Genomic DNA, 22,120 nt, shown 5'->3' on the forward strand with positions numbered 1-22,120 from the left:
TTTTCTTAGCCAAATGGGGCCGTGTCTCCTTCAATTTCTTATCGAATCGGTCCAATAATTCACTGTAGTACTGCCCCGTGATCGTTCTTCCTTTCTGCAAAAAGTCCATGAGGATTATTCCCTTCGAATCCCAAAAAATCGTGGCCATGACCTTTCCGGCCGATGGGACCGTCTTTGCCTTCTTCGGAGCAGATTCACCCGGAAAAATCCATTGTTTTGACTGTCGCTTGGTCTCTGGCGTATAATAATGTATCCAGGTTTCATCAACGGTGACGACTCGACGCAAAAACTCCTGCGAATTTCGCTTAAAGAGGTCCAAACACTGCTTCGACATTGACAGCCGTATCCGCTTGTTGTCCACCGTGAGCAACCGCGGCACCCATCGGGCTGACACCTTTCTCATACTTAAGTTATCATGTAAAATATTGAGTGCCGTTCCGTACGACACACCTATGGCCTCTGCTACTTCGCGCACTTTAGTTCGGCGATCAGCGAGAATCATGTCATGGACCTTTTCAACGATTTCCTCGGTAACGACGTCTGCCGGGCGGCCCGGCCGCTCCTCGTCAAAAACAGATGTACGACCACGTTTAAATTCGTTGAACCAATATCTCACGGTTGTCATAGATGGTGAAGGGTCCCCATAGACGGCATCCAACTTCGCTTTTATTTCTTCGCATGTTTTTCCATCCAAAAATAAAAAGCGAATTACGGATCGATATTGCACTTTCTCCATTGTATCAAGAAAGACAAAACACGTCTGATGCAACTGGCTGCCAAATAAAAACTAACCTATGAATCAGTCTGAAATTTAGTATGGGGTCGTTTGACAGATGGCAGTACACGACGGTAAAGCCAACTTCCCTCAGCAACGCCACCTGTCTTCAAACACGGGTACTTATTGATCGACCCTCGTAGTTCAAGTACTTCCTATGTTAAGTGTTAGTGTGGCGAGGTAATTCAGAATTATTTTTTAACTTACAGTGTGGCCCTAAAAATTCCAGATTGTCTTGATTTATGTAGCAATGGAAACTGAGAAGCATTTGAAAATTTTCTTTCCATTCCTTTCAGCCATAAAGTGTAGATAGGATAATGGGTGTAATTGTGCATGAAGTTACAAATTGAGAAGTGCCTTTTGTTCTCCTTGTCTTAATCTTTTGGAACTCTAATGATGATTCTCTATCATATAGTCTATGACTGAAGGCGATGGAACTGTTAAATCGAAGGAGGTTCAGCATGCAGAGAAAATTTATGCAACCCTTCGAGAATGCAGGGAACAGTCCGGTGTAAAGAAAAATAAGGGTAAGAGAGACAATGACTGGATTGCTCATATTCTGTATATTTATTATATGGATTTACATCTCATTTACCAGAAGAAATTACACTGCAATGCAGTTGAAACATAACAAACCCTGCAAAGTAGGAATTTCCTTGTGAAATTTTCAGTTAATGAAAGCTGAGGGCTTATTGCTGATATCAAAAATTTAGTGTTTGACGTGTGTTGTGGGCTTGTATATTCTATATGTTGTTATATTAAATTTTATAAGAAAAATATTGTGTGAAATGAGTCAGCAAGTCTAATTTCTATTTCAGGTATTAAGATGCAAGGGTACTTGAACAAGAAAAGTGAAAAAAATAAGAAATGGAAATCTCTGTATTTCGTTCTTCTGGTAGATGGAACTGATACACATTTATATTTTTATGACAATCCAAAGGTATGTAAAATGATATTAATATTCTGTTCAGACCAATATGAAATTTGCAGTTGCAGCTTACATTAGCTGGCAGATGAATGTACAGTACCAAATTTTAGTACTTAATAGTATACCATGTAATTATTTACCAAGACATATTGCTGCGAGAAGCTTTCAGGGTTCAGTTTTAAGAATGTGCTGGTTGATTATGATTGCCAGGTGGAGTAGTGATAGAAACAGTTGCCTCTTAGAACAGATTTGGGAACTTCTTAGTATTTAGTTTTCTAGCAGAAAAGGGAAATATAATACTTACTTACTTACTCACTCATGGAACTGGGCCCTTCCTGGGAAGCCACCAATTCTGCAGCTACTCAAAAATTTTCCAGCATTTTATGGAACCTGAAGGTTCATTACCGTGTTCACAAGAGCCCTCCACTTGTCCCTATCCTGAGCCAGATCAATCCAATCCATACCATCCCATCCTATCTCTCTAAGATCTGTTTTAATATTGTCCACCCATCTATGCCTTGGTCTTCCCAGTGGTTTCTTTCCTTCTGACTTTCCCACCAATATCCTATATGCATTCCTCATCTCCCCCACTCATGCTACATGCCCTTCTCACCCTATCCTCCTTGACTTGATCATTCTAAATATACTTGGAGAAGAGTACAAGTTGTGAAGCTCCTCATTATGCAGTTTTCTCCAACCTCCTGTCACTTCATCTCTTTTTGGTCCAAATATTCTCCTCAACACCCTATTGTCAAACACCCTCAGTCTGTGTTCCTCCCTTAATGTTAGAGACCAAGTTTCACGCCCATACAGAACCACAGGCAAAAGGGGAATATATTAGGTACTAGAAAATAAAGGAAGATTTATTTATTTGCTTGTGTTGTTTCAACTTATACTATTGCAGCGCACAAAACCCAAAGGATTGATTGATTTGAGCTGTGCATACTTGTATCAAGTACATGATAGTGTATTTGATCGACCACACTGCTTCCAATTGGTGGAACGTGCTCTCCCATGCTTGGCAACCACAACTTATCTGTGTGCAAATACAGGAGACTCTGCTCAGGACTGGATAGCTGCACTTAAACCTCTTTGTGTTACGCAGCAAACAAGGGCACCAAAAGTACAACGACTGCGTGAGTTGAGATGTCTACAACTCCATGTTCTTGATGCACATAGGTAAGGGTTTCAGTTTTTTAAATTAAAGTATGCCCATTAATAATAATGTTAGCTCCTCAAGAGGTATGCCAATATGGCCTTTTGAAGGCAGAGAGGAAAGGAATGGTACCAAAAATATATACTGCAACTATTTAGTTGTTCCTCTTTTAATATCATGCTGCTGTCATACTATGTCGGCATGAGCTTTGTGATCAAAGTTTGGAGAATTAATCTTTCCAAGCACAGAAGCAGTGAGCCCTTACATCGTAAGAAACATTTATTGTTTGAATTTTCACTCTTGTCTGAGGTATGGCATTGCATTGTGGGGTGGAGATAGTGAAAGTAATACAATTTTTAAATTGCAAAAAAGGCCCTTCAAATGATTAGTGATGTCAATTATCATTCGTCATGTAGCCAAATATTTAAAGACCGATATTAACACTGTCTTCTTTATACACACTAAAAGTGATATGTATTATTACAAAATATAAAAGTTCTATGGTAAAATAATATGGATATCCATAATCATAATATGCAAAAAAAATTAAATTTACATTTACGACCTTGTAATACAGTCCTCTTTAAGAAGAGTGTGATAAATATGGGTATCAGTTTGTACAGTAAGGTTGCAGATCAGATAAAATTAAGGGAGAATTTTAATTTAGTAGAAAGGACTTCAAATCCTTTATATTGAATCACTCTGTTTACCTGTTGAGGAATTTATGTTGTTTTAAATTTTTAATGTGTGTGAGTGTATTGTCTCTTGAAATGATAAAGATCTTGTTTTCACTTAATTTTATAACTTTGGATACAGTGCTTATTCTGGTAATATATATTTTGTATCAGGGTTTGTCATATTGTATCTCATTTTTATAGTTGTATATGGTATGTTTGTGACATGTACACAGTTTTTGTATGTAGTTAAGTATTGTAGTATTGGTGACTTATATATGATAAAACTTGACTTGTTCTTTATCTGGAGGCTATATCACCAAATATGGATTCTGTTTCTAAGGAAAAACTCCATCTCTTACAAAATTTCAGGAATGAATTGCTGGTTATTCTTAGAATAAAGGTAAACCCACAAATGTACAGTGTGGTTGAAATTGCGAGTTGTTTAATGCACACGATACTTATAATTGTTACTGTGCCCTGAAGAGTTATATGTTACATTCACAACTGTCTTGAATCTTTCTAAATTGAAATTAATGGCTGGTTATTAACCATAATTTGTAGTATGAGTAAACATTTTGATGGTATGATGATGAGGAGGAGGAGGAGGAGGACAACGACAGATGACAACAACAAAGAAGAACAGCAGCAACAAGTATTCAGATTTATAAATGTTGCTTCTTACACACACTGTTTCAGACTGCCATACAAGTTGGTGCCAAATCCATTCTGCATTATTTCCCTAAATCAAGTCAAAGTTGCTCGGACAAAGGTCAAGACTGGTCCAGACCCTGTTTGGGATGAAGAGTTTGTATTGGAGTAAGTAGGTTGCTTAATTTTTGGAATGTAGTATTAGTCATATGTTGTAATATGTGTGTTATTGATGTTATTGAAGACTGTTTCAGTGAGAGTGATGTGCTGAGGAGGGTATTTTATTGGTCAAGTGAATTTCACGCTATCCTGCATGGCAAAAAAGTAGCTTCAGTGATGTTGGATTGGAATATCGGAACTGTAAGTCATAATGTTTATATTACTTGTTAAGTATAGTAATAACAGTAGGAAATGCCTTTTTATTTGTTGTAGTGATGTTCCCCCAGATGTGCTCACTTTCACAGTGACTGTTTATAACAAAGGCAAGAGATCAAAAGACACAGAGGTGGCTGAGCTGACTGTGGAACTCAGTAGTTTAACTAATGGAGATGAGGTAAGGTTTTAGACTTTCTTAATGGATAAATTAAAGAAAGACCTGACCAAATATTAATCCTCCTCATGCATATTATTACAATGAAGTACTAATCCTCTTTATGCACATGTATTTGTAAGATCCCTGAGTGACAAATGTTACTGTATTTCACTTGTACCTTTTTCAATCCCCTCACTGGATGGTACACCAATTTGTTCTCAGTTGCAGGTGAGTAAAAAGTTCGTTGAACACTCATGTTGGTGAATTTCAGAGGATATTTTTAAAGATGGAAAGCAGATCATGAAAACAGTGTATCTGTTTTCAGAATGAAGACTGGTACACACTTTCGGGCATTACCCCAATTGGCGAATGGGGTTCTCTTCGTCTGCGGACACGCTATCTTCATGATCTTATAATGCCACAGGAAGAATATTCTCCCATGCAACAGCTTGTGCTCGATCCTTCTCTAGAAGTGGTTAGAGCTCTGGCTGACATTTGTCATCTTGACCGTGTCCCTCTCGCAAACTCGTTGCTACGGATATTCAGGTGTGAATGTATTGTGATCCAACAACACAGAGCATTTAAGATTTCATCATAAAGTTATACTAGAATGTGTATGTTTTTCTGTTGCTCTTCCTTTTAGCTTTATCCGTTACATTAGTAGTTGTATATATCATTTTATTAACCTAGAATTAACCATGACATTATTGACTTATAACTGCATGTAAACAATGTCATGAAAAAGCAGCACATAGTCTTCACACTGAAGTCTGGTTTATTATTGAAAGTCTCTGTGTTGCTAAATCCATGTTAACTGCAGAAAGTCTTGGTTTGTACAGTCACCAGATTCAAACAGGATGTCACTGTCTTGTCCACTTTTGTTTTTCGCCTTTTATGCAGTTCTCAGATAAGTACATGCAATAACTGCTGGATTAAAAATATTGGCACTCATGTTCTCAGGTACGAGCGTAAAGAGGCAGACTTGCTCAAATCACTAAATGAGGCTGAGATTGAAAAGGAGGAGGAGACATCAACATTATTTCGGGCAGCATCGCTCACAACAACACTCATGGACCTATATATGAAGTCTGTTTGTACTGGCTTCCTTCATTCAGCCATTCAAGACACTATCCTTAAGTTGCTGGAGTCCAAACAGTCTTGTGAGGTAAACAAGTTTTAAAGTAATTGTCTAAGACTGTTTCATACTTTAGGATTTAAGCATATACATCATGGATAATCAGCAAAATCATATCAAATGCGTGGTCTACATCTCTTCAAATAACCAGTTTGCATCATTTATCAGTATACGACAGTGACTTGAAGGCATCTCAACCTGAGGGAGATTTTCAAAACATATTGTGATGTGTTGCACTATGGATGACGCCCCTCCCTCCCCGCCAGCCGTGACGTGCCAAGCGGAGCCGAAGTGAGCCGAGCCCCAGCACGCTGGTTTCTAGGCAAAGCAAGTAAACAGTGGTTGCTAAGCAAAGCCGGTAAACAGTGGTTGCTAGAGACGACGGTAATAACAGCAGTACCCATTACGTAACAGGCAAACACGGTGTCAGACAACAGTGGTGCCTATTACGTAACTGTTTTCCTGTTGTCCGGCTGAGGGTTTATAAGGGAACTACACAGCTGCCGAAGAGAGTTCTCAAGGCAGCAGTTTGTTACGAGTTGGCCAGGGAAGAGTATGCAGTCTAGTATTTGTAATACTGCCGATAGCAGTAGTTGTGAGATTGTAAACTTTGTGATTGTATGAGCGAGTGTGGAATAAAATTCGCTATATCCAATAAGGCATGAAATTATTTGCCGTGTTATACACCCAAAACACGTGACAAACTGGTGTCAGAAGTGGGATCGGACTTACACACGTGACCGACAGGATTCGAACTCAAAGACACGTGACAATATATTTTCAGCTGTGTACAGTAAAATCTTATTAGTCTGATACCACATAATTCAAAGCAGTTGTCCAAGTTTTAAATCAGAGTAGTAATTGTGAACATTAAGGATTTACATAATTCAGAATTCTCTTCACATAGTGAGCAGTTGGCTGTTTTCTTTTTGGATAGTTTATGTACCCTTACAACTTTTCCAAATATGTGGAAAGCTGTAGTACCGAGCAAACTGATTTACATGATAGGATTGAGCAGTGGCTGAGAAACATATTGGAAGAGGCTTAGCAAACACAGGGGTGGAGCCATTGTGAAAGACAGGTCAGTGTATGAGATTTTAGGTTCTCAAGATTGTAAAAATTAGTTGTCTGCCTGCTGGAATATGACACCATGTGGTTTTGTACTTTGGTACAGGTCAGTTTGCCTGTGTATTTTATAGTGAAGGGGCCTGCAATTTATTCACTTGATGGTTTCTAGTCAAGTGTATGAAAGAAGGACAACGTGAGTGGTTCTGGTATTAGGAAGTATAATGGACAGACATAGTGTAAAAACTGAGTAATGAAGGAGGTCAACAAAAACAAAAATATCATGACAAGTTTCTGAATTCCAGTCTACCTAAAAGAAGTATGTGTAAGATTGAAAAACAAGCTGTAGAAGGGGCAGAAGTTCAGAAAAAAAAGCATCTGAATATAGAAGAAAATACTGTTTGAATGATTTTGCCATGCTTGTGTTAATGACATTCCCTTTGAAGACCCCCCAGTCCAAGAAATAGCTTACTGCACTTTTCTGAAAATGGTATTTGAGTTAAATGCTCAAATTGCTTTCTCTAAAGAATTGTGTGAATTTAGAGGAATACGATGGGGAACCCAAAAGAAAGAAAAGGAACTAATTTTTTTGTGGGCAGAGCTTTTGTAGTACCGCGTTTTGCCGCTATGAGCGCATAGAGCTAACATTCCTGAGTCGATAAGCCGACTACCGTTGCTTCAGAAGGTAAGGACTAGTTTCGGCAGAGTTTATAGTGACAACTGTTTTGTGTGATCGTCGTTTTTGCAGTGGCCCGAACACATGAAAATGTTGAAAAAATTCGTGAAATCATCAAGGAAGATCGATGACAGACCATTGAAGAAATTGTGGAGCTGTCAGGAGTGACTTGGAGCTCAGTTCAGTGAATTTTGACAGAAGATTTGGGAATGAAAAGGGTGGCTGCGAAATTTGTGCCACGACTGCTGACTGCTGAACAAAAACAAGGTCACGTGGAAGCATGCTGTGCTTTGAAAGAAGAGTCCCAAAATGATCAAAACTTTTTTTCAGCGTTTTGCTGATGTTGCTGAGGTGAAGGAAAAAAACGACGGAGGCGCTGTCAAGCATCTCAAAGGATGAATTTAGACAGTGGTTTGAAAAATGGAATAAAAGACTAGACAAGTGTATTAGTGTAAGTGGAGAGTACTTTGAAGGGGATTGAAGGTTTGTGCTTAAAATTTGAATAAATAAGTTTAAAAAAAGTAAGTTCGGTTTGTGTTTTTAAAAGTTAACAAACAAATGAGAGGGAAAGAAAATGTGTTTACCTATATTCATATAAATGATTTATCATTTCTTAACCTTGTATTTTGATGTCCTTATGAAGTGTTCATTCACAGGTGTGGTCATGTGGAGGTGATTTCATAACTCACTGCTCCAGAAGGCTGTACATATTGAGACAGTACTGTAATTTAACGGTTTCTTCTATCTAATGAGTAGTCTTGAAAAGATTCTGACGATGGTGTGTGCTGTACTTCTTTTGGCTTATTTTGGACTTCACCCATCGTCTGGTATGTAAAAGACAAAAGACCACGACGTTTTGGAGACTGGATCTGTCTCCGTCTTCAGGTGGATAGGGAAGGATAAACCTACACAGTTGGGCCCGTTAGAAAGAGCTAGTCTCAATCACTGGATTGAGTAATCCTTCCCTATCCAGCTGAAGACTGAGACAGATCAAGTCTCCGAAACGTCGTGGTCTTTTGTCTTTTACATACCAGACGATGGGTGAAGTCCAAAATAAGCCAAAAGAAGTACTAATGAGTAGTGTGTAGCATATAAATGCAACATTAATCTACCAAGACATGCGTTTATATTTTAACATGTTCTCATAATATATTGTCATTTGTGACCAGTTGAATCCAACCAAGATGGAGTCTCCTGATGATGCATGTGCCAATGCAGAGTTCCTACTCCAGATTCTGGATGAAGTCACATTGTCAATTTTCATGTCAGCTGAGGCATGTCCAAAGTAAGAACAAACTATCAGTATGTAATATTTGGACAAAATATATGCTAATTCTTATAGTTCGTGTGAGAATATATAGCTGAAGTTATAATGGTCCACTTTTGAGAAAGCCATAATTTGGGTTCTTGTCATCAGTCTTCATATATTCTATAATTATTCACATTAAGGTATATATATGTATGTAGCTTTATGTAAGATACTTAAACAAGTTTATGCTGTTTATGTTTCTATTGATTATTTTATAAATTGAGGCTGGATTATTTATCATAGTCTCTCACTTCTGTTTGGAAGGATGGGAATAGTATCCTCCTTCATACTGAAAAGAAATTGTTACTGTCAATGAATACTTTTTCAAAGCTCTTATGTTTGGATAAAATCTGTGATAGGGTGCAATTAGGATCTTGAAACATAGGTTTCGCTAATGGTTTATTTTAAAGGAAAATCAATTTGTTGATCCATGTTGTGTTATTCCTGTGGCTTTTTATTGTACAATCCTCTTATGCTTTCCTGGGGATGAAGCAGTTCACACTACACTTATGTGGGAAAATGTGTTAAAAGAGTAGATTCAAGAAAGTAAACCAAATTGACTTGAACCCAGGTAAAATATTCACTGCAGTGTATTGTGACGTATTGCGCTATGGAGGACATCCCCTCCCCCGCCAGCGGTGACGTAACAAGGGATGCCACAGTTGCTATGCAGCAGTAAACAACTTGACAGCGTTGCTGAGGGTTTATAAGAGAACTACACTGCCTAAGGAGTGAGCCATAGGAGGCGACGAAAAGGGAAGTCTCAAATGTGAGACAGTAAAATATGGTCGCAAGTCCCAAGGGACTAGGACCCGAGAAACACTGCGCTGGCAAGGGGCGTCAGCATATAAAAAGACAGACCCATCCTTTCGTCAGAGAGGGCGTCTCACAGAAACAAGACCGTAACTGTCGAGGAGTAATAAATATCTGGTCATGAGCCCCAGGAGGGTACTTGATACCAAGACTTAATGACTGACTGATTGTCAGTCGCAATATGACTTTGACTAAGGAGTGAGTTAAAATGTAGCAGCCGCTGAAGACAGTTAAAATGTAGCAGCCGCCAAACACAGTTGAAATATAGCAGCAATCGCGGAAAGAAAACCGAAACACGTGCTCCCGCGTTATATATACGTGAAGACTACTGAAGAGATTATTGTGCAGAGTTTATAAATTGTATAAACCCACAACTGTGTTATAGTTGATGGTAGTTACAATTTGTAGGTTGTTAAATAAACCAATTAACCATCTGAACGGCGTCTTCAGTAGCAAAACACGTTACAGTCTTCTTAATATTAGAAGAATCTACAAAATTTAAAAAAGAACACACACATTCTAACAGATATTCATAATATTTGAAAATGGTTTAAATGCGTAACTACAGGTCGGTCTCCTGACTTCCAGTTACATGTTTGAGTAATAATGTGGGTGCAGTAATATTTCTTTGGCGTGGCAATCAGGGAGATATAAAAATAATGAGCCATTCAGTATTCTCATCATCATTAGTATTATTTCAACTGAAGATTTCAAATTTTATTAAACTTCTATAAGCTCTTCAACTTGAAAGTGACTGATATTTAGGATCCATTCTTTACGCACTATTTGATGCATGCTCACAACTCCCACCAACATTCCACCCAAAATTTGTTGGAGATGCATGCATATGGGGATAAATGTTTCGACTCATTGAGTTGGAGTAACAGACCAATACACAGAACAGTTTAAATCTGACATTACTTAAAGTATATCCATTATGTTATAGATTCTAAAGACCACACTTTTTGACATTGCTGACATAAGAAACAGTTGGGAAACTGCCATTATACCTAATGGCTTGACTGTAAAATGCATGTTATGGTAGAGGAACATAAACTGTATATGAATCCATACCATTAACTGTGTAGTCTTCTAAGTAACACCTAAGTTACAACACTTGTAAATATCTCTTCATAATATACATGGATAGCAGCCAGACCATTTGTAATTGCCATGCCTGTTACATCACACTGGTAGAACAGGTCTCATATTTTTCAGTCAGAAACTGAGATCACAAAAGGAACAATGTTAGGCTCATTGTCGTGTGACATTTAAAGTCATGGCATTTTCAGTCATGACAGTGAACATTATTGCTAGCAGGAAAGCTATGACAGATGTCATCAGAACTCAGACTCTGTTTGGCTCTGTGACATATCATGACATTTTATTTGTTATGGTGACATTCAGTGTCATGACTCCATGTCATGTGAAAATGAACATATAGTTTGCTTATGTTTGGTGTATATGGTGCTTTCCCTTCTCGGTATCATAAACGGTACCAAAGAAGTTAATCCATCTTGTCTTCCTACTTTGCTTTTTGACAAGCTGCCAACTTCATGTAGACATTTTGTTGCCATAATTAGATTTTTTTCAAAATGTTGCAGGAAATGCCAACCAAAACACAGTAGACGTTTAATGGCAGAAAAAATCCTAAACATGTGTATGTGTGTGTAGTTATATTCTATGGCATTGTGCAAGGAGAGGAAGATAATGCATGGTGCATTCATAAACAAACCAAGAAACACTATACACAAACAAACTGCTGGACTGATGAGGAAATTCAGAGGATGTTGTGAAGTGTATTTGTCAGCAGTTAACACTTGGAGGGGGTTAGCTGCTCTCAGATTCTGGAATGCAGACTTTCTCTTAGATAGGTGTAGGACCTAGAGGGTGGTTTAATTTGACCTGTATGGATTAATAGCCATGAATATCTTCGGAAGTAAAAAAGTACAGTTTGTGCAAAAAATTGTGGGAAAACAGTGGAAACTAGTTACAGGTCACTTGTTATGATGAAGGTGCGGTGAAGAAAGCTTTTGTTTTGTGTGATGGTTTTCCATGTATTCAGTGTTAAAAAATTGATGGTTCCAATTTTTTTTTCACTATAATGAAATCATCGTAAGCCATATCTGCTTTGACCCTGTTTTCCTGTATGCACGCTAATAGTCAAATGCATTAAAAGTACCATTGAAATCATTAACAATTACATAATGCTTTAGAGAAGCTGCAGTTACCCCATAATCAGAAATGAAGAGTATGACTGGCCTTTAGGTTCAGTTGTTTGTTAAGCTTAAGGAAATGTGAGGGATAGGCTATCATGTCTAGATGACCATGAAGTTCTGGTCAGTTTCAGGTTTACATGAATGCTAGCCAACAGAGTGAAACTGTCCATAACCAACTCCTGTAAATGAGTGGGGGTTTGTAACAGATGAGTAAGCTTGGAAAAGAATACCTTCAGAAACATATGGAAAGGCTAACATTTTGGTTTCATAATATTAAAATGTCTCTACTTTGTGGGAAACTTTTTCACAGGTCACATAATAAGTGGGTTAAAAATACGTTTAACTTATGGTGAAGGTTTCAGGGCCCAGTAATTTGAATATCTTATTTGAGAAAACATCCTAGGGTTGGGTTGATTGGTTATTTACAGTGCTTTCAGGATCGCAGACTGTATAGCATTGAATGATAGGATGGTAGGTAAATGATGAATTTGAAGGGATTTGTAAGGAAATAATCACAGCCAAATTGAGATACTGTTCTCATATTTGTTTGGAGGGGCTGAGGAAAACCATGAAGCACCTCAGTTTGGCCAAGATTCAAACTTCCTGAATACAATGTAGAACATTACTGCTGTACGAGCTTGTTTGGTGTAACACGCATTAAAATGGATTCCGCTGTGGTTAACCTTCCCGTTTCATTCTTGCAGGTGACTTTTATATTGAATTATAGCTGTGTGCAGTTTGCAAAATAATATTAACTAATAGCATTGCTTGACTGCCAATGTGTGAAGTGCAGTTTGTATTTTTGTGTGCTCTGGATCTTTAGTAGTGTCATATAAGTAGCAAGCTGAGGACAGTTGATCTGATAGCTGTGCTGTTATGAAGATTATTACAAGTATGGAAACATCTTATGTGATGCATTGGACAATATCATATGTAATCAGAATTGTGTTGTGTAGTCACCATAATGTTTCCTTAGTGCTAGTGCCATATTTACTCATATTGTGACGTGACACCTGACACCTGGAGTAGTGGAGCCAGAAAACGACAGTTGCTAGGTAACGGTTGGCTAGACATGTTCTACTTCCAGTGCATAACACTGAACATGCATCTCTGTGACAATTCAGTAAGAAGAATTGGTTCCCCTGGGAATTAACAGTGGTTTCTGATGCAACAAAGTTACAAAAACACAATAACAGAATGGAAAAACAGGGTGATGCTTATTCAGTCCTCCCGAAGCTATGAGGGGAGGTCAGAACAGACCAGAAAACATACAGACAGTACACAGACAGAGCAGCTTGCATTTGAAGAGAACTCAGCAGGCAGACGCCGAAGGCTTTATTTTATGCAGTGTAGTTACAGCAGCCTTAAGCACAATAGATCATGGAAAGTCACAATGCTGGGGCCGTTTCTTTTATAGCCCACCCCTTACATACATACAGCAACCTTGAGAGTGTTATCATCAGGGCCCGGATTTTGATAACCTGAAAATATTTAAAAAATTATCTATAAAATGACCGAAAAAATCCAGAAAAATGACCTAAAATATGACCCAAAATGTAATATGCAGGGCCCGGCTTTTGATGACCTGAAAATATTTAAAAAATGGCCTAAAGGAGAAAGAGAAAGAAAGAACACTTCGCTTCCATATTATTCACATTTCAGAAAATACATGAAGAAAAATTCCCTAAAATGGCCAAAAATGACAAGAAATACCCTTAAAAGTCCAAAAAATTACCCCAAAAATGAAAAAATGACCCTAAACCAAAAAATTGCCTATAAAATTTACATTTCTGTAACCAGCAGCTCATATCTGAGATTTATATATTTAAGAGCATCGCATAGGATACAAGGAAAGAAAGATGACATGTCATCAAAATCCAGGCCCTGGTTATCACTGTTCATAGTTACATTTTATAGTTACAGTAAGATTGAGAGTGGTATAATTAATTGTAGTTCTGACTGGTGAATTATCCAATAAATGGACTCACCAATCCAAACCTGCATCTGAAGTCATTATAATACACATGACAGTATATTTCTGCTGACATGATTTCCTCTGTCCTGATACGAAGAAGGAAATAATAGTTAAGTACGGTACCATTACCCCAACCTAACCAATATAAAATCAGGTTTTGATTATGTAAAGATGCTAGAATCCCTTCTAGAGATATTAGGGACTATTTACTGAACTGCAGCTGGGGGTACACCATGTCTTCTTGCATGCTCCACTGATCTTTGCTGTGAGATAAAAAATGCATGTTCTACTGTATCATTGGTGGTGAAGTTTTCACTGGTTTTAGCAGTGAAATCATGCTTTTTACACTATCTGTCTTCTTTGTTTAGAATTGAAAACATTTGTATACTGTGATAGTAATAAAGAGTGCCACCTTCTGGGATGTGGCACCGTGTAGATAATGTGTTAACCAATGTTTCAGAGGAACATCGGTTAACACACTATCTGCATGACACCACATCCCAGAAGGTGGCATTCTTCATAGTCACTGCTGTAAAAACCTCAAATCTTACATTGTATTAGTAATAGATAAAATATTTTGAACATTATGGAATATAAATAACATAAAATATTTTTGTTATAAAAGTGTTCATACATCTTCCAGGACTGTAAGGTACATATGTGGCTGTTTACAACGCACAGTAATGGGAAAGTGGCCTCATGAACGACTTGTCAGGACACGAGTTGTTAGTGGTTTCATCTTCCTTAGGTTGTTGTGTCCTGCTATCTTACATCCACGGCAGTTTAATTTAATCTCAGGTGAGTTTATAATTTTGAAACACGAGAAAGTACATATTGAGAAACCTAATGATGTATACTCTCTTCAAATCCAATAATTAACATAGAAAACTGGTTTAGAAAAATTGTGCACTTCCTCAGTTTGCACATATGATTAAAATGGAGTGGCATCAAGAACTGGTGGATGCATTATAGCTAAATAAACTGTTAGAAATATCAATGCATTTAAGTCCAGGAGGAACCAGAGTTCACAACCTTAATGGCACAATTTTTGATGAAAAGATATTTCCTTCTTAACATTTTGTATAGCTAGGATGTCATATTGAGATGAGACTTAGACTTGAACTACAAGATACAAAAAATAGTAAAGTTAATTTGTTAGGTACACTCACATCCCTGCAGAATATCTATTAGGATCACTCTTTTCATCTGTCAGTTTGTCTGTCCATGTGAATTCAACCTGAGAACAGATAAACGAGTTTTGATTGAATTTGATATTGCGGAATTAAAAAAGAAATACTGTTTAGTCACATCAGTTTTCATTGAGATCATACTGCTTTGGTGACCTTACCTGAAGACCTACGCGTGTTTCTACATGCATCTCAGACTCACAGAATATGTATCAGCATGAAAAATGTTTAAACAGATGTAGAGAAGAATGAAGTGGGCACTTTTTCTGTAACTCTTGGTTTCAGACTAATTAAGAGGAAGTGAGCAAATATCCCAAAATTGTTGAACTGTCTACATGTGCATAGGAATAAGTTTCATATTTAAAACATTGGTAGACCCTTAATTTGAGGAAAATAATGCATAAGGCTTGTGGAGTTTGGCCGTGGCCCCAAAAAAGTACCTTAAATGCAAGAAAACATAAAATACAGATCCCTTAAATTGTGGTTACATTGTACTTAACAGTGAATGATGATCTCCGAAACATATAAAGATTACTGAAGTCACATATTTATTTATGATTCCAGTTTGCATGATTCCAGTATTGATTTATTTGTGATGAAAACATTGGACAGACACTTAAAATGCATTTATTAGTGTTCTTGATTGAGGTCATAAATTTTACACTGTTTATAAGACAGATTAAAAAAATTATTGTTTTTGAATTAAAAATCTAAAAACGTTAATGGGACAAGTGCACCAGAATTATTATGTTGTATGTTCCTCCCCTCCCCCCCCCTTTTTTTTTGTATTAAGTTCATGTTATTTGTTCCCAGAAATCTGAAAGAAGATAAGAAAGTGCAGTATTTTGGAGGCAGTGCATGGGCTGCTATGATACCATTTCATTTGAGCATTGTGTTCTGTTGTCAATGAAAATTCTTTTGGAACTGATTAAGATTGTGCTGTAGAAGGTAATGGGGTAGAGCAAAAGTACTCCTTTTTGCCAGACCAGCATGAAAGAATGAATAAGAAAGTTATTTAATTGCAGATATAATATGTATCTTAAAAATAAATGTTAAGATTGCTGCATCGTTTTAAGCACTTCAAAGACAGTGTATTATTTACTTCTTTGTAATAATGGTTTATGTTTGAGCAAAGAAATATGTATGTAATAAAGTTTATGGGTATGCTTGCCTGTCATGCCTTTTCATAGCCATTAGTTACAACCCAAAATAAGAAAAAAAAAATGTAAAAATTCCATGATTTAATTCATGGGGGAGTTTTGTGGATATTCCAGAAATTGATTGTTGCAAGGAATCTGTTTTGAAAAGGTTAGATTTCCATCCCTGTATCTGCAAATGTGAATTGTTGCAGAACCACCACCACCTATGGCTGCCCGTTCATTGATCATGGTTGCAAAGTGCCTACAGAACTTGGCAAATCTTGTTGAGTTTGGTGGCAAAGAACCTTATATGGAGGTTGTCAACCCATTCATACTTAAAAACAAGGAACGAATGGTTGTATTCCTGGACCAGCTGTCAGTAAGTAATTCATTGTAGTGCGTTGAAACACTAGAGCTGGAATAGTGCAGTCCGTATAATGACTGGCTATGGGCTGGATGGCCAAGGGGTCAGATTTTGATCCTTTCCAAGTCATCCAGACTGGTTCTGGGGCCCACCCAGCCTCCTATCCAACAGGTACCAGTGGCTCCTCCAGAAAGGGGTAAAGTGGCTGGGGCATGAAGTTGTCCACTCACCTCCAACTAATACTGAGGTCAAGAATATGTGGATCTATACATCCACATATTATATTTAAAACAGCACAGAAGAAACTTAGCATCACCTGCATACTAAATAAAACATCATCATACTTGCACCATGTGATAAATGAGAACAGTCTTCACCTCAGAAACTTTGGCAGGGACTGGGGTTTCAATCTCAACCAGTCCTAGTATCTAGTGACTAGTGTGATCAAATGATTAAGCATTACAGAGATACACCAATCCTGAAACAAAACCAAACCATGCATACTCTTGACTTCATCCAGCAGAATTCCATTGGCATACACATTGTTTTGGTCATGGGCTACTGGTTAATATATACAATAGGACAGTTTAGATCTGTAGTAACATCTGATTCCAATAATGACCCAAAAATATTTCATTAACTGTATCCACGAAGAAGGCTTCAAATCTTTCACCACTTAACAAGATTACACAGTGTCATAACCCAGAAGACAAATTAAACTTTCATCACAATGAAAACCTCAGACCTTAATGTGCAAGAAAATTCTATTATTTGAGGATAAGATTTTTAAAAATACATCAGAAGGTGATATAATATCTAGAACTTTGATTGGGTAAGTCTCTTCCTTCAGTTCTTTCCTTCTTTCGCTTCTCTCGTATATAATACATATAATGTAAGCTCCTAGTCTGTTCCATAATATGTATAACCTTTTTTTGTTATTAATATTTCAGAATTTGACAGAGAAGCCAGAACCAGAAGAAACACGAATAAAAGGTGATCCTGCACGTGACCTTGGGACATTGCACCACATCTGTGTTTCTCACTTGAAGGAGTTGCAGGCACTTGGTAAAACTCAGGTAAGTCATTATGTTATTACTGTATAATGTGTTCTTTGTAGTCCATACCTGAAGGAATCACATAATGGAGAGATGCTGTCTCCTTTAGAACATCCTGTATTGTCTTCTAGATGCAGTGACAGATTTGTATGAAATTTTCTTAGAAGATTTATGTTAAAGTTATCAGGTAATATTATCCTCTGGCTTTGCATTCTCTTGTAGTAAAACCTTATTAATTCAGAATCCTGATAAGGAGAGAGCCCTATTCAGGCCCGTTAAAAACAGCCTTTACAGGTGCACAGTAAGTTTTTTGCCACAGGAGGGAATGGAATTGTGAGAAAAGATGGCCTTCTTCAGGGACACAGTATTGCTTCTATGACAGAGGAACTGTGCCTTTTTGGGACCCCAATATGTTTCTGTCATGGGAGGGAAAATGAGCTCTGAGAATTTGGAAGAACAGCAATTTTCAGAGCCCTTGCAAATGGGAGGTGAGAAACCTGGCCTTTTCTGTAGGCCCAGGTTAGAGGAGCATCTTAGGAAGAAGGAACTATCTTGTCCTAGGAAAGAATCCTCTTCTTTTTTTTTCCTGGAATAGATAAAGAGGTTTCCTTGATCTGCTTAGGGAGAAGAGGTAAGCTCAATCCCTGTTAACCCCCCCCCCATGAACTTCTCCCAGCACCCAGATTTCTTAGCCAGAATGCTGATGTATAGGATGATGACCCAAGTTGGTGCTCTATCACACCATTGCTGACTTCTCCAGTTGATTGATACAGTCAGATATTATGGTGGCGTTCGCTATTCTTGATCTCAATGTGTGTACACCTTCCCACACTTGAAGGCCATGCTGTATACACCCAGTGCTTTCAGGCCTAGATCATCATCCAAAGACAAGGGAAGGTGGTGACTTCTTAGCCAGAGGCTTACAGTGTTAATGGTAGGCATGGATAGCACCCTGTTTATGCTGTTGAAAGTGTTTTGGCTGAAGGGCAGAAGGGCCACGTGGTCTGAAAAGGGTCATCTTTTCTCATAACCCTATTTCCCTCCTCCATCAGAAAACAGCATACCATTGAAACTGGTGACTTTGCTATCTACCTTTCAATGAATGAACGTGTAAGGGATGGGCCTTCTTGGCCCTTGCACTACAACCTACAGTGATCTGTTGTGCTTTCTATCTACCATTACCAGTGGGCCATAGTGGGCTCCATTTCCTTATCCCCTCATGTGGTTCTATGTGACCCCTTTCTTTCCAAACTTCAACCCTGAAGATGAAGGCAGCATGTTGCTCTGAAATGTCAGTTATCTGCCTATAAGAGTATCCAGTGTCAACCCAGGAGACCGTAGTCTCTACAGTCACCATTGTGTAAGCCTGAGAAACAACTTCTCCTCCATGGAATTTGCCTTGTTGAGCAACTACTGGCTTTTGAAGGGCTGTGCTGCATGAAGTTATTAGTTAGCTAATAAAGAAAACTGAGATATTCTGTTGCAGAGAGGAGTCTGTTTCTAAGGATGAAAAATAAACGTTTGGCTGTAAATTGAAGAATTGATAAATTTATATAAAGATGTGAGCAAAAGTGAAATTTGTAGAGTTCTGTAAACTTATTTTTTTTTATTTACAAATTTATAAGAATGAAATCAAAATTATAGATGGTGTCCATGACTCTGCTAAGGGGGAGACAGATTGTTCATATTTGTTTGGAAGTGAGACACTTTAAATGGTTTTGTCAGCTTCCAGTCATAGGACAAATGATTGAATTAGACCAAAGATTCTTAACAGCAGTGAGTATTAAGATTATGGTATTCTGGAATATGAAATCATGTATCAAATAAGTGTAATGATGCTCTTAGTATCAAGACAACATAAGTGTGGTAGATATGTGTCTACCACACTGCATGGCGTTACATCCAAGATCATAATCTTGAGCTTAATTTATTTCCTAGTGGGTGACCAAATGGAGTTAAAACTAGAAAAGGGATCACTCCCCACATTGTTGTTGGTGAATCATCTTCTGTAGGCAGGTACTGCATCCAGTTCTGTCTGCTGTACTCATATGGTGCTGTGTGAATGAAGTCAGGCTTTCAGTGTGTTTTTGTTTAATTCTAAATACCTTATGCACTATAGCTGTTCTGTGTCTGCTGTTCTCTATAACATAATATGTTTATATTTTTATTTCATTACAGTAGTCGCATCTTCTCAGAAGACATGTCGCGTGAAAAGCTATGGTAATATATGTTTGTCTCACTGATGATAACAGTTCATATCATAATTACCTTGTAAAGTAAGTAAAGGTATCCCTGTAACAGGCCATGGAGGCCCATAGGGTTGTGAGATGTTGAGGTTCCCACATTTTCTAGACAGTTGGCTCATAGATGGTGGCAAGGCTGTCAGTGCTATATGCCGGCCACCCTTTACCCCCAAGAATATTCCTGGTACTCATTTGTGTTAGAGGTTGAGTCAACCCCAGGGCCATAGTGCAGCTGTCAGGATTAGGTCCATTGGAAAAAAAAAATCCAGTCACCTCATAGGGACTTGAACCCACAACCATCCGGCTTGTAGCATAGTGCCTCAACCAACTACTCTACTGTCCCCCCCCCCATGATTACCTTATTTTCTGAAAAATGTACTGATGATCTGAGAAGTTGTTTTCATTCTTTTTTTCAGGCCACAATAAAGAAGTTGGTTACAGTTACTGAAATGTTGAGTAAACATAAACAAAAGTACTTGGAAATGATAAGATAGTTGCTTGTGCAAGCACAAATACTTGGTCAGTACTCAGCATGGACTGAAGTGACTTGTTTTATTGAGATTATGGCCACAATGATGCATCAAGTTCTATTGCCACAAGTATGAGCAACTGCAGTATATATAAATAATTTCCACATTATGTAGGGCCAAAGAATGCAGAACATGAAGTGTAGAAGAATGAGGACGCATGTTGTGGAGATCAGCTTCAGCTAGTTTGTACAGTGTTGGAACAGTGTGATATGTGCATTGCATTTTTTCCCAGCCAAAATTAGTACAGTACAGGTATGCTCATATTTTGTCATTCTTTGATAAGAAAGAGTGTTTCAGCATGGCTAATCAGGTATGTAACGTGTTCATAATCTGCACAGGAAAATATTTGAAATATTCCCGCAGCGCTGTCGAACAATTCCTCTGTATTTTTAGTGCTTCTATATACATATAATGACTAGCTACCTGTAATATTGGTAGGCAGTGTATATTTACCCAAGTGAAGAAGTTTTTTTATTACCATGTTTTTGTAATTCATATTTCATAGAGTGTGAATGGGCAGAATGCAATATGTTGGATAGATTATAGGTGATAATGTAAATATTTTGGTGCGTATTACCTCATGCATTTTGTACAGCAAAGATTTACATTTAACTTCCTTCATGGGAGAGTAGGATAATAGATTAGTTGATATTTATGTATATGGGTTGTATGGAATGTCATGTACAGGAGTTTCAAAGTCTTCATATTTCCACTACCTACTGTGCTCTGTATCAAGTGTTACTTATAGATTCTTTCTAGAAGAAAGAAACACCACTACAGTACATGTGAAATAAAGAAGATGGGCTTTTTATGAAACACTGTCTTCAGTTCTGACTCTTTTAACACAATCCTTACAGCCAGATGTAGTGGTAGGGTGATGAGCTTTATTGCATCATTTCTGGAGGGCCCCAGTTTTGACTGTCAGCCTAGAAACAGCTATCCTGACTGAGGCTTTTCATGGTTTCCCTCAGTTCATTCATGGAAATTTTGTAATTCTTTAAAATAGGCCACAGCTGTTTCCTTCTACATTCTTTCCAGTTTGTTGTTCACAGTTTGCACATATGACAGTACAAGGAGATTTTAAGAGTTAATTCCATACATGGTATGTGTATTACATAGCTCTACACTTGCCAACTGAGCAAGACACAAAAATAGGCAGTTATGTGTAGTAATAGTGGGGATGGATGGAACAGTAACAGAGGTAAGAAGAGAGTATTATATCTATACGGCATAATTTATTATTAAGATGTGAATATTGACTTCAGAGGAGAATTAACTCCATGGCCTGTAGTCCGCAAGTGAAGCAACCGCTGCTTGTCAGTGAAGTTAGTGCCAACTTTTGTGGATAGAGGATGTCACATGGTCAGTGCAACGAATCTCCACAGCCGTTAATCTCGGGTTTTCTAGACTGGAGACACTATTTCCTTGAAAAAGCTCAATTATGCTTATGAAGCTGAGTGAACCCTGTTCCAGACCCACTACTTCTCAGAAAATCTGGTAGCACCGGGAATTGAACCTGGGACCTCTGGATCTGTAGCCAGGAACTCTGACCACTGTACCACAGAGATGGTCTCAGAGAAGTACAGCCTGATAATCTTTTACTGTTACAAAGTTTCTGTGTGTTTATATACCAGCATTTTGTTTCTGCAATGGTACTGTATAACCTAGAGGAAGGTGAAATTTTGTAATTTTAG

The 22,120-nt window shown here is 37.9% G+C and overlaps 1 protein-coding gene across 3 annotated transcripts in view; it reads left to right on the forward strand.

Moving 5' to 3' along the window:
* Positions 1 to 21,242, forward strand: part of LOC111873883 (ras GTPase-activating protein 1) — a 27,261-nt gene extending 6,019 nt beyond the window's left edge. For all 3 annotated transcript variants that reach the window (XM_023868945.1, XM_033755263.1, XM_023868946.2), the window contains 12 exons: positions 1,191 to 1,302; positions 1,594 to 1,715; positions 2,608 to 2,882; positions 4,233 to 4,352; positions 4,617 to 4,737; positions 5,042 to 5,262; positions 5,677 to 5,881; positions 8,762 to 8,877; positions 14,552 to 14,706; positions 16,447 to 16,613; positions 17,549 to 17,674; positions 20,313 to 21,242. In XM_023868945.1, coding sequence (XP_023724713.1) covers positions 1,191 to 1,302; positions 1,594 to 1,715; positions 2,608 to 2,882; positions 4,233 to 4,352; positions 4,617 to 4,737; positions 5,042 to 5,262; positions 5,677 to 5,881; positions 8,762 to 8,877; positions 14,552 to 14,706; positions 16,447 to 16,613; positions 17,549 to 17,674; positions 20,313 to 20,390 — 1,818 coding nt within the window. In that variant the 3' untranslated portion in view covers positions 20,391 to 21,242. The remainder of the gene's footprint in view (positions 1 to 1,190; positions 1,303 to 1,593; positions 1,716 to 2,607; positions 2,883 to 4,232; positions 4,353 to 4,616; positions 4,738 to 5,041; positions 5,263 to 5,676; positions 5,882 to 8,761; positions 8,878 to 14,551; positions 14,707 to 16,446; positions 16,614 to 17,548; positions 17,675 to 20,312) is intronic.
* The last annotated feature ends 878 nt before the right edge of the window (positions 21,243 to 22,120 follow it).

This window comes from Cryptotermes secundus, unplaced genomic scaffold (assembly GCF_002891405.2).
Source record: "Cryptotermes secundus unplaced genomic scaffold, Csec_1.0 scaffold459, whole genome shotgun sequence".
NCBI lineage: Eukaryota > Metazoa > Arthropoda > Insecta > Blattodea > Kalotermitidae > Cryptotermes > Cryptotermes secundus.